General features: G+C 42.9%; 1 protein-coding gene across 1 annotated transcript in view; it reads left to right on the top strand.

Annotated features, from left to right (window-relative positions):
- Positions 1-10081: 10081 nt before the first annotated feature.
- b4galnt4a (beta-1,4-N-acetyl-galactosaminyl transferase 4a) overlaps positions 10082-13148 on the top strand; it is a 128947-nt gene continuing 125880 nt past the window's right edge. The window contains exon 1 of the mRNA XM_068723158.1: positions 10082-10507. Within this exon, the coding sequence (XP_068579259.1) occupies positions 10366-10507 (142 nt within the window). The 5' untranslated portion in view covers positions 10082-10365. The remainder of the gene's footprint in view (positions 10508-13148) is intronic.

Here is a 13148-nt window from a genome sequence, read left to right as displayed (position 1 = left end):
ATATATATATATATATATATATATATATATATATATATATAAATATATTCATTTGACCTCTAGTTTGATTGGGTCTTGATGTGAGTAGCAGCTTTTTGTTCTGATATATCACCTCCAGTAGATAAAAGGGACCAGAGGGACAGAGGGACTGAGGGACAGAGGGACAGAGGGACAGAGGACAGTCCTAACCATCCACTCTAATCCACACACTGATACAGCTAAAATCTTACAGTGTACTGCAGATTGTACAGGAGGTTGTTCAGGGCTGCTGTGTTTGTGTACTTGCATGTGTGTAAGTGTGCGTGTTGAACACACATCTCGGCTGTGTCTCTGTGGTTTGTGCTTCAAAAAGCACGCACCAAAAATGATTGAAGCTCACCTCCCTTCCCCTGCTCGCTCCGTGCCCTTTCCTTGCTCTATCATACGCTTTTCACCAGTGACTACAACAGTGCTTTGCCTTTGCCAGGCTTGTACAAAGATCCAATTAAAAAGGTAATCCACACACCTGCAGTGTGAGATAACGCATTGTTTGTACCACTGATGAACTGTGCTCTTCCTCTCCTACATTGAATTCGGATTCCTCTCTTGTGTATTGGTGTGTGTGTGTGTATCTTTTCCTGCACATAATAACCACTTTAACAGTGGCTGTAGGAAGAAGATTACACACATTACAACTGTTCAAATCCAAGTGCAAGCAAGTGTCAAGCTTCATCTATTCTTCTAATTAGAAATGTAGAACTCACTGTTTGTACACATTTCAATACTCAAAGAAACAACAACACATAAAGCTCAGTGATCATGTCCATATTTGTGAGCCAGTATCAAAATATAGAATTGCATTTTCTTTTAGCCAGAGCCCGGTTTTAGCATGTAAATGTGACTTCACAAGCCAAAGGAACAATTAACCACAAGATTAGTCTCTGAATGGGAAAAGGGAATTTAGCTTCCTGCAGCAAATACACTACATGTTGGGGTGAGTGAGCTAATTAGCTCCGTAAGCTTTGATACCTACCGAAGGAAGTTATTTTTATGCGGCCACAGCAAACTCTTTGATGGTATAAATCTACAGTCTAAAAGAGTAGCAAGTGACTGGAAGCTGCAAAGTGCTGAACAGGTTGCTGTCTCACTGTAAGTGGAACACAAGAACATCTCTTTTTCCTTCCTACATCCCCGCCTCTTTGTTCAGTGTTCTTGATCTCTCTCTCTCTCTCTCTCTCTCTCTCTCTCTCTCTCTCTCTCTCTCTCTCTCTCTCTCTCTCTTTCTCACAGCATGGTAAATTGCAAAAAGATTTATTTTTTTCTACTCTCCCCTTGGCTCTGTTATTCCAGAAAAACCAAAACACACACAGCCAACCAAACTTACTTGTTACAGCAAAGCCTTTACTTCCTCGCAGATTTAGTCTGTGCCCCAGGTTTGTGGTTCAACTCCTTCCAGCCCTTATGATCTTCTTAATCCACACACTGCTCCCCTCTCACTGGGTTCCTGCCAGCTCGGCCTCCGCTGCTTTCTTGGTTCCTTTTTGGTGGATGAGCCAAAGCTGGAGCACTCGGCTTAAACACCAGCTGTGTCCTGTCTCTGGACAAATAAGGCTCAGATCTGTCCTGGGTATGCTAGGCCAGGCTGTCCTGGGGTGGGCCGATACATCATGCTAATATTTCCCACAGGTCATGTTAGTTCTCTGATGTGCATCTCCTGCATCAGTGTCAGAGGTCTTATAGGTTCATTCAAAATGCAAGTTGCATTAAATTTAAAACAATAACGTACAGTATTATCATTCTCTGCTGGTCTGTTAACCTTGTAGTGTGTACTGCCTCTTCAGTGCCCCTCAGGATGTTCGAGGCGTATATACAGATATATATATATAGATAGATAGATCTATATCTATCTATATATATCTATCTATCTATATATATATATATATATATATATATATATATATATATATATATATATATATATATATATATATATATATAGAGAGAGAGAGATAGATAGATAGATAGATAGATAGATAGATCTGTTGTGAGCTTGTCAAGCACTGAACCATTGTGGTTATCAAGATAGAGCATTAACAGGACAACCTCTTGGTGAACCATGGTGAACCATAAAAGTAACCCTATTAGTTATCATTAGTAATCACAGACAAAATCTCCAGTAATAATTAAATATGTGTAATGTAAATAACAGACAGAATATGTAAAATAACTATATAACCATTGTGACACAGGCCAATATTTTCTTTAAATTTAAGCTCATTGTGAAATGTGTTTAATATATAATTTATGTTAAAGGACTATTTTGATAACACCACTTTTCACCTCAAAGTATTTACCTGTGAATCAAGTCAAACAGAGCAAAGCCGATATATGATTGGCTGTCATCTCTTTGCCATTCAGTCAATCAGGAGAAAAATGAATATGGCTGAGTTTCAAAACTGTATTTGACATTTTCAAAATGTCATGGTAAAACTCTATATTTTATCTATTAATCAAATGATTATTTGTTTCATTATGTGATAATCATTTACTCATTCATGTAATGTTAATAATACAAGTAATAAAGAAATGAATATTATAGAATCTAGGACCTAGTACAATAGCATATTGTGTTTTAAATTAATTGGGCGATACAATTAAAAACACTTTTTGTCAGCAAATATTGCACATCACAATATTTTGTGGTTAAATGGTTGCATATTAATTAATGATAATCAAACATTTGACGTATGTGTTACAATTAACTTATCAGGCTTTGTTTGACCTGACCATCTTACTAACCAAGCTAAATGATCATAAATAGCTGATAATAATGGTAGCAGCAAAGAAAATAATTGTATATTGTCAAAAGGTTAGTCGTCTTCAAATAACAGATTGTGTCAATCATTCAAATAGCTTCATCAACAGCTCAGCTTCTCAGCGGGGGAACTTCTTGACATGCTAACGAGTTAGCTTGTGCTAGCTCTGCTACCTGGTCAGCCACATTAGAGTCTCCCTCCCTGCAGGTAAATGCGGTTTGACAGTTTACTTAGATGTCGAGTTCAGGGACAGTCATTCAACTTTCAGCCAATGTTGTAGCTGAATTGAGTGAGTAACGTAAAGAAGATGGCATGTATGATCATTTCAAACAGGGAGAAAAACGTTTTTCTGCTCTCCCAAACGTCCAGGAGCATGATGTGAAAACACAAATGAAGCTTCAGGACCGGAATAAACTGGAGCTATGCAGGATTACAGCGGGGCTACATTAGTTATTCACCTAACATTTAGGAAGTCTCTAAAGACCTGTCTCAGCTAAAAATCTGTCAACTTGTCTTGGTAAGTTTATTTTATTTTATCAAATGTGACTTAAATTAACACTTAAATGTCTAGAAAGAATATATGCTATAGTATTTTTTTTCTTATTTGATTTGATTATTATTGTCATGGATAAATACTATGCCCAGCCCAAACAGGCTGACAAGACACCATTATTTAGGAAAAAAGAGACCAGAGTAGCAACATGAATTGTATTTATTGGTTTATTTGGGTACAGTGCACTTTAATAAAACATTCCTGTAAATGTGCCAGAGTTAGCTAAGAGGCTATTTTTCATCTGTAGTCCCAAATAATACTAAACAAAATAAAAGCATAGTATATTGGGCTTTCTGTAGTTCCACCCTTGATGTTGAATTCTTCCTTGCTCTCAATCAACTTCATAGGAAACTACTCCAGCTTTTCCTCATTTAGAAGATGACTGCTGCTCATGCTTGCACATTAGATGAATTGTACACCACTACTCTGGTGTTTGGAGGAGCAGTCACAGGGGAGACACTTCAAGCACCCATGTACACTACCTGTTGACTAAATGTTCTGGCCCTGGCTTTTATGATCTCACATTATGTCGAAAATCGAAATTTAGGAAATAGTCCTTGTTTGATGCGCTTGGAACCAGCTCATCATTGAGGAGGGTAATTCATGGATGTTTTATTATAAGTCTGGGCTACTTGTCATGGATATGCTCTTTGAGGTGACAGCAGGTAGCACTTAAGTGTGATTGTTTGGTTTGAGAGAAAGAGAGAGAGAGAGAGAGAGAGAGAGAGAGAGAGAGAGAGAGAGAGAGAGAGAGAGAGAGAGAGAGAGAGAGAGAGGAGATAGACATTGAGAGCCCCATCAGCATTACTTCCCTCTAATCCTCTTTGCACTACACCTGGCTGGCATACTAATGATGAAGAAATGACCTAGATTTCTCTCTTAGCACATTCATACTCACAGCACAAAACATAATGAATGAGTTGTTAGAATTTTATATATATATTTTTCTGTCAGCGCTCAATCTGAGAAAGAGGCCAAGCATGGATATTCACTCCTGATGAAAGACGGTTTCTAACTCTACAATAGTCACTGCACTCTCAGTTCTTTGAGCTTCTTCTGTAGCTTCATGATCAAGACAATCTGTGCTTTGAGGAAAAAGGCCTTACGATTGTCAACAAAAAACATATGCGTGATGTCTTTTGATGCTGCGCACGTCCTTTTGACAGTATCGGAACAAACACGTTATAACTCCACAAGCCACATTTTTACATGATTACAGCCAATATAACACTGGCAGCAGAGCTATTTTGTACTGTTGCTGTGTTGTTTACTGTTGACACTTCACCTATTCAGATGGGAATGTAGCTTAATCTGTAATTCACTATGGCAATGCACAACAACACCGCTGACAAGATCTTCGAGGAATGAAGGATTCCAATGGCTTCAGGTCTGCGGGGCAAAGCTTAGGGGTGGACTAGCGGGAGTTTGTTGGATTGATGCTCAAAAGTTTTGGCTGACCCAGTCAGAGGAAACACCGCAGAATGCTGTTAATATGGCAGCAGCTGTAGCTATGTGATGTTAAACGCTCCGTCTGAACTGCACATCTCTGGAGAGATCTAATTTTCAGATCTGTCTAAGCGTATTTGGAGGAAACAGCTGCAGAAGAGTGCATGTGTCTGTCATTGGTATGTGTGTGCGTGTGTGTGTGATGCTGGGCGAGGGCTGAATGTAGAAATGATTAAAGTCAACTTTTCAAACTTTTAACTTCAGAAACTATCACTTATGAAACCATTACTTTGTGTTTGCATTTGTTGGCGAGGAATATAAATTTGGACGACTGTACTAGCAATATTACCATAAACCAAAATTAGAAAACACAATTTCCCATTTCTTCTCTCCCCCTCAAGTATCATCTCCTCTCACCTGATCACCTCATTCCTCCTAATCCCTTCACTTTACCTCTCCCAATCACCCGTTTCCTTCCTTACTCATCTCTAAACATGGAGGAATGCTATTTCCCCAGAAGGAAATCCGATAGGGCACGGCAGAGCAGAAAGAAAATGTCACTCCACACCTGTTTGGGAAGGAGGAGGCTCCGGCCACAGAGGGCAGGCAGAACTGATCCGGCGGGATGCAGGAGGCAAAAACCCCTTAATCCGTGACATTTTAGCTCAGACCTCTCGTCAAAGCCTGTGAGCTGCTTGCTGTGCTGCCCGGGAAAGAGGAAGGCTGGAGGAGGGATGCTTGTGGAGAGACTGAAGGAGAGGAAGGCTGAGGGACAGACAGACATCGGGGCAGCGGTAGATAAAGACGGACAAGTGGGTGTTGGATTAGTAACGGGAGATAAATTTTAACAAGCTGCAAGTGTTTTATCAGATGATTTGTATATTGAAGAAAGGGCAGCCTCGATTTGAGGCCAGCTTCTCCCATCTCACTCGTCTGCATCACATCGCTGTTCAAAATGCAAACATCACACTGTGAGATGATGCTCTCTGCATACTGAGTCCCTAGCGAGGCCTCCTCCCCTCGGCTGCGGTCGGTGGCATCACAACTTCGGTGCCACACTTTGACGCCTGTCATAGCCAGCTGGGCATTCACTCCTCCCTGCGGGCTCGGTCTCTGTAACACCCCGGAGGAGAGCAGCTCCCCTATAGCTCTGTCAGTCCCCACCTTGAACAACACCCTCTCTGTCCATATCCTTCCACTGCACACCACCTCCTCCTGGACTCATCCAAGCGTGGACATCCCTGGAGGGTGGTGCCTAGCAGGTGCCAAATGTTTCTGGAGGCATGAACGAGAGAGAGGAGGCAGAGAGAGAAAATAGCATGAGTTCACTTTTTTTAACTGAAAAAGGCAGGTGCACCTGAATGTGAGTGTTTCAGAGAATATAAAAGCGTTCTCTTAGCCAGTTTCTCTCTCCCCGTGTTACTCACTCCAATAAATGGATCCATATGCAGTGTGTGAAGCTTTTTGTCAAGCTTTAATGCGAGTTAAACGCGCTCAGGTCCCTTGCTGTGCATTGGATGCTTGCCTGCCCTTGGATGAAACAGAAATAACAGAGGAGCAGACAGAAAGAATATCAGGTACACTTAGTAGAAAATAGACTTGTTTTTGTCTTCAGTCTGACAACAACAAGTCGGATCAAACGTAAAGAAGAATAGAACCAGGACCTAAAAAATGCCCACGATAATGTCCTGCCGCCAAGAGAGAGAGAGAGAAGGAAAAAGAAACGGTACATGAAACTGTTTTATTAGCCACTTTGGATGACTTTCAAAAATCAGGTGCGTGATGAAATACCTTCAGTTGTGCCTGCAACAGCCCTAGCAAGGTGAACGCCTTTGAAGTTTTTGTTTCAGCCTAAATGATGCTTGGCTGAGGTGATTCGCGAGGTACTCGTTTCAATAAGACCCAGATGAATACCTAAGCTTTTAATTTACGCTCAGTGTTTGCTCTGAAGATTACATTATTAATCCAGGGAGACAGAGGATTACGGTTTGTGGTCCGGCTGATTCAGGAGGCACAGCTGGGACAAACTAAATTGAGGTCATATTCTTACGGGCCAGGTTGTGTGCCTTATATCCTTCATCTAGATTCATAATGGCATCAATAGCTTATCAGAGCTACAGCTGGATGATTGGACTTGTATTAAACTGGGGATAAACCACATGTTTGATGCATGTCATCCAATAGGGAATGATACATTACATGGTTTTTTTCCCCCCTCTTTTCTTGCATTTTATATTAAAGCCCCCACACGCACACATGGCTCACAGGTATTTTAACTCAATCTGGCTGATGAGACATCTTCTCACTCAGGGCTGTGTGGGTGTATACAGGCTGTGCTTGACTGACATCTTCCTCAATCTTTTGTTAAATTTGATGTCACTGTGACAATTTATAGCTTTATTATTCTCAGTATCCCATTTCTACATACCACATACTAACTGTAAACAGTACGATATGTTTCGATATACATCTCTCTAGATGTAGAGAGAGATGTCCATTTGTGAACAAGATATCAGCATACTAATACCATGTTATACTGACAGACAATTACACAATGCTTACACTGCCAGACATTAATCAAACTGCGTCTTCAGAATCCCAGTTAAACTTAACAAAGGGAAATTAAAAGGTTTTTCAAAATGTAATCGTGTCACCGCCCTCCATAATTAGTTTAGTTTTTTCCAGCAGTGTGAGCAGCTTTATCATTTCTCTTGTGCATTGGATTGTGGGAGAGTAGTATACATCAACAGCAGTTTAAAAAAAATACTATGCATGCATATGTTTTTTTTTGTACTTTATTTGAGTATACTTTGATTTTTCACTCGTTCCATGTGAGCACATTCCAAATTAAAAACGATTATATTGGTATTTATGAAACACCTATTATCCCAGTGGTTTGTGGACCCCTACCCAACATCAAACTGAGCAGAGGTTTTAAATATCTGAATCCCCCCCTCCTCTCCCAAGGTTTTTAAATACAAGCCCTTTATCAGACGTTTGAATATGACTGAATGGTAGTTTTGTGGATGGTGAGGTGGAATATAAAGGCAAATAAACTTACCTCTAAACTAGTTATTTGTATCTCATAAGACTGAAACAGAACCAACTTTGCTTCGATGATAAAGTGAAGAACACTCTTTAATGTAGCCGAGTGAAGTCATTGCTCTTTTATCTTTGACCAGACGGTGGCAGTAAAGCGCGTGTCCTGTGTGCGTCTGCAGGGTGTCACCACACACACACACACACACACACACACACACACACACACACACACACACACACACGATGCACGTTTGTAACTAGCTGTGCAATGAACTGCAAAGCCAATTTAAGGAATGATATTTCAGTCAAATTGAATGGAGAAATAGACAGAATAATGTCGTCACCTTCACTTTAAGTATCAGACTGGAGGTTTTCTTAATTATACGGACTTTATTACCTTTATTACCATTACCTCTGACACAAGTGCTCTTAGAATGAGAAGACTGGCAAACCAGTCCGTTTTTTTTCAGTTTTGCAATTCAGTTTATGGCGGGCAAATACAAATATTAAATACATTATCTATGAATTCCACGGTGTGATGTAGAGCGAGCTGCTATGAGGAATGATTATTCCTGGAAGCCATTTATTTTAAGAATGAACTGTTTAGATGTGCGAGCCCAACACTGACACAAAACGAGTGTTTTCTGTGCACAGACGGTATTTCGATCAATGATCCAAATGGCAGTATCTTACTTTCTTGAGTTGTGTCTCCTTTACCTGAAAAACGATTAATCATTGTTGATCAAAGTCGCACGGGGCCTTGAATCCTGCGGGGGGGAAAGGGCACAATAGAAAAAGCTTAACAAGTTTCGGGCTTCGCGTTCATCCATTGGATGGTGGATCACACTAGTGCCAAGTAGCGGTGAGGTCGAACGCTGTCGTCCCGCCTCCTCTGAACCCTTTGCAGGGCTGCAATTGGATGCTGGACTCGCCATTCTCCGTCCGCCCAGGTTAGGTTGCTCTGCACCGTTAAGATGCTCAATTGATGGGCGTACAGAGCTGTGCAGCGAAAGGAGACACCGTTCACGCGTTTCATTGTGGCAAAACAAAAACCATGTTCTTTCCTGGTTACATCACTGCTTGGTGCTGGTTTGTCCGCGACCCGCTTCCTGGAGCTCAGCTGGTTTTCCTCCCTGCGCGCGGCGACAAGCGGGTCGGACGATGCTATTGCGGCGTTTTAAAGGGAAAAAAGCCCACGAAAGAATAACAACACAAGGCAGTGCACCGCCGCTAGCGTCACATATCCGTGTTCATTAGTTAAATCCGGAGGAGGTTATTCGCTCTCTCGCACGCACGGTGGACTCGGATAACGCATGCACTTTTTGGGAGAATTGGGTGAAACGCACCTGCCGCGAGATCGCGGACCAACCGGAGCACATGGACGTCTGTTCCCTGGACCGTGAATCGGACGTTCACATCTGAGTTTTTTTTCTTTTCTTCTATCAAACCTCTCTATTGCTACGCTGCCATGGAGCATTTGCAGTTTTTGATCTACATCGGTTTAGTATTTACTCCTCGCGGGGCTTCAAACCAGCCCGAGTATGGGGATGACAGCTGATCGCCCCTCCTCTCCTGGGACTTAAATAAAAAACGCGCTCCATCTGAATCCGCTGCCGTGGATCGGAAGCCGGAGTCTCAGTTTCAGCTGTGTTTAACAATAGATGGAGCGCAGCGGGCTGTGACATTTTGCTTGATTGCCACCTTAACCTTTTTCCCGTGACCAGGTTACCTTCACGCTGGCCATTTTGCCAGAGGTTTCGCCCCGTGCCACATTTCACTGAAGGCCCTTTTTATTTGAATTTGTAGTCATTTGGAAAAGAGCAGAGGCGTCCGGCTGTTCTGCAGGAAAGCTGGCTTTCTGTAAGGAAGTGTTGCAGTCCGATTGCCTCTCCACATGGAAACTAAATTACTCTTCTTGCTCTTTGGTACTTTGCACTAAACCCGTGGCCGGGGATGATCCTTGAGTAGCCGATAAAATAATCAGCGTCGCGGTGTCAGCAAAGGCTTGCGCTACAGCGGATTTGTGTAGATTATCGCCGGACTGCTATTTTGTTCCCATCGGTCACACTCTTAACTGAACTTAGCGGCTTCTGATCTGCGAGCCTTTTCCCTGCTGCCCTCGGCCGCCTGGAGAACTCCAGCAAGGGACGCCTGTTTACAAGCCACGCTATTCATAGGGTTAGGGTTAGGGGGTGGGGTGGGGTGGGGTGGGGGGGATAGGGGGGGCGGGTTGCATTCATAAGCAATGACTGCCACAGAGGTGTTTGGAGCCACATCTGAGGATACGGAGAGTTTGGCGCAGCTGTCACCCCGTGGATCCGGGGGAATGAGACGCGCTTTGAGGCTGTAGTTAACGCGCAACTGTTTACTCGCAGGCTTCCTGCGATGCCGCCGCTGTGACCGGGAGGAGGTGGAGCCGCGGAAAAAAGCCAGAAAAACCAAAACACAGCAGCGCCCGGCTAACAACTTTTCCCCCCGGACCCGTTTTGACTATCTACCGGGCGGCTACCGGAGGATGTGTGAGCCAGGATGCTGCGCTTCCCCGTGAAGAAGATCCGGAAGCAGTTCAAGCTTCTGCTGCTGCTGGTGCTGCTCACCTCCGCCGTGTGGTTCACCTACCTGCACATCAACCAGGGCAAGACCATCAAACTCCACTTCAACTACGGGAAAGGTAGGCTTTGCTGAGAGAAACCTTGTCTATTCAGCTCACGTATTGCACTCGCAGGCTTTGCAAACGGGACTCTTTGCCTTTTTACCCTGATGGATGTGAACTATTGGCCTCAAAAGACATTTAAAAGGACATTTAACAGCCCCTATGAATACTGTGATGATGCCCCAGGAGGTAATGCCATAAACTAGTGTACTACCACTATAAAGTCACCACTCCAGCATGAATATTATAAGAATGTTAAGGTGACATAATATATGCTACACGGCACAATAAGGCCACCATAAATTCGCCACAGATCTAAGGAAAATGAGAAAAAGTGTCAGATACCAAAACTTATGATAAGGTCAGTATAAACGCTACAGACACAGGAAGTTCCTTTTATCAACATTGTTGTGTGCATAGATTTATGACAAACGTGTCCCTGAAACAACTAGTGACTTTCACATAGTGATTGTTCTCCCTTTAGTGTGATGAGAAGGACCAGAGAAGAAGTTTAAAAAAAAAAAAAGAGAGGCAGCGTGTGTCATAAATTTACAATGGTTTCCTTCTCCGGGCTAAGTAAAGAGCACTGCGGTGTCAGGCCAGGTCGAAAGCCAGACCCCCGCCTTCAACATTAATAATCAAAGGGCTCTTCATAAAGGTGGCTTCAGAGGTCACAGGCGTGCCAGTCAAGACTTGGAAAAATATCAGGTTGGGAAGCACAGGGGAGGCAGCGCTCCACCTGCTGCTGTGATACCTGTTATTACCGATGCTTGATTGCGTTCGGTCACTGTGCACAGCGTGAGCGGGGCTTGCTTGTAACAGTGGATGATGCAGAGTATTGTACAGGAATAACAGCGATGAATGAAATAAATACTTAAAAAAGGTGCTGGGCGAAGTAACGATCACCTACTACAGGTTCATCACGGGGTGGTGGTGCACTCTTATCTCCTGCAGCTGTCTGTGTAAAGTGATACCCAATGATTATGATGCCCTCGAAGAGTGAACACAGTGCGCGCGCGCGCGCACACACACACACACACACACACACACACACACACACACACACACACACACACACACACACACACACACACACACAGGGATCATTTTATTGTCTCTGATCTCAGCCGTAGGGATTTGCCAGTGACAGACTACATTTTGTTTTCTGATAATTATGATGATGATGATGATGATGATGATGGGATTCTTGAATCAGACTGAAGGCTGTCACTCTGGCTTGTTGCATTTGGTAACTGCAGCTAAGCAAGTTGTGTGTTTCGGTCATGATTTAGGCTAAGAAATGTAAACATTCATTTATGAGGTGTATATTAATTCACCCTGGATATCTATGGCAGATCTCTCTCGAGAAACATAAACAAAAAATGTACGTTGTGGTGGTTATGCTATCTTGCATTGCACCATATCGTGCGAGTGCTCATACTATTGCATCACACGCATACAGACGCTAAAGTCGACATAATGAATAGTCACTCTCAGTCTTCCTATATAAGCAGATTTATTGCACCGTGCACTCCTTTGCCTTTATCATTTTGCTGTTGCTGCACCTTTTGCTGCTTATTTTCTTAGAACTTGCCCAAAAGCATGACACTCCTTTCCAGTCGCTGAGCCTGTTGCACGCTGATGTTTTCGGTATGACTGTGCTCCTCATTTGAAAGGTTCCACTGATAGCCTGCCTTTGTGGCTCCTCTGCTGCGACCGTCTGTCGAAGGAAGGAAGCTGTTATGCTGTACTTTGCTGGTCTGTGTCTCTAATTGACTGTCTTCCGTTTAGCAGGCATCTGAGCAGGTCAACTCACTTAACCTCTTATGAATAACATGTCCCCTCTCGCACCAAGGGTTTCTAAGTGAGATGTAGCCATTACTGAAAATGGGGCTCCATGAAGTGTGTAAATATTCATATCAGGCTGGCAGTATTCTCTCCACACAAAAAAAAAATCTTCATTGATTTTTAACACTGAGATGGTGCAGGTAGAAATCATTTTAATTCTAGCCTTAGAATATGAAATGATAATTTGTCAAATTTGTACTCCGCTTGTCCCTATTTTGGAGGAAATTGGATTCATCTCAGCCAAATCCTCTCCAAGCACACGTCTCTGACAGATTGCTGCTACTACTTCATCCACTGGTTAATGTCTTATTGGCATATGACCATCAGACTTATGAGAAATATAAACATCTTGGCGTAAAGTGCCCCGTTGAGGCTGCGGCTACCTAATTGTGAATAATGATTTGAGAAGCGTGTCGGAGACGGTTTACAGCGGAGCAGATGAGTCCGTCGAGCGTTTCGAACTTCAGTCTCCTCACCTCGGTGTGCTCGTGTGTCGGTTGAGCGGGTCAACATAACGACGGAGCGGAGGCCAGAGACTTTGAGAAGAGGCCTTTTTAATGGTACCCCGCAGAGTCGTCATGGCAAACAAACACTCTTTTGAAATACATTTAATTTAACGTATCTCACAGAAACACATTATGTGTGTGTGTGTGTGTGTGTGTGTGTGTGTGTATGTGTCCTGAAGACCGAACAAACGCGTGAAATACATTTTCTACTTTGCAAAACATTTGCTTTGTCTTCTCCTCTCATCGGGGCACCGCTACCTTTTTTGGTGCTTTAGATCCAGCGGCTGCAACTGCTCTTTGCGATT

This window comes from Cebidichthys violaceus, unplaced genomic scaffold (assembly GCF_023349555.1).
Source record: "Cebidichthys violaceus isolate CVI_PGR_0920_01 unplaced genomic scaffold, fCebVio1.0.p SCAF_3, whole genome shotgun sequence".
Lineage (NCBI taxonomy): Eukaryota > Metazoa > Chordata > Actinopteri > Perciformes > Stichaeidae > Cebidichthys > Cebidichthys violaceus.
Note: the sequence above shows the minus strand (reverse complement) of the source record. Positions and strands in the feature narration are given on the sequence as shown.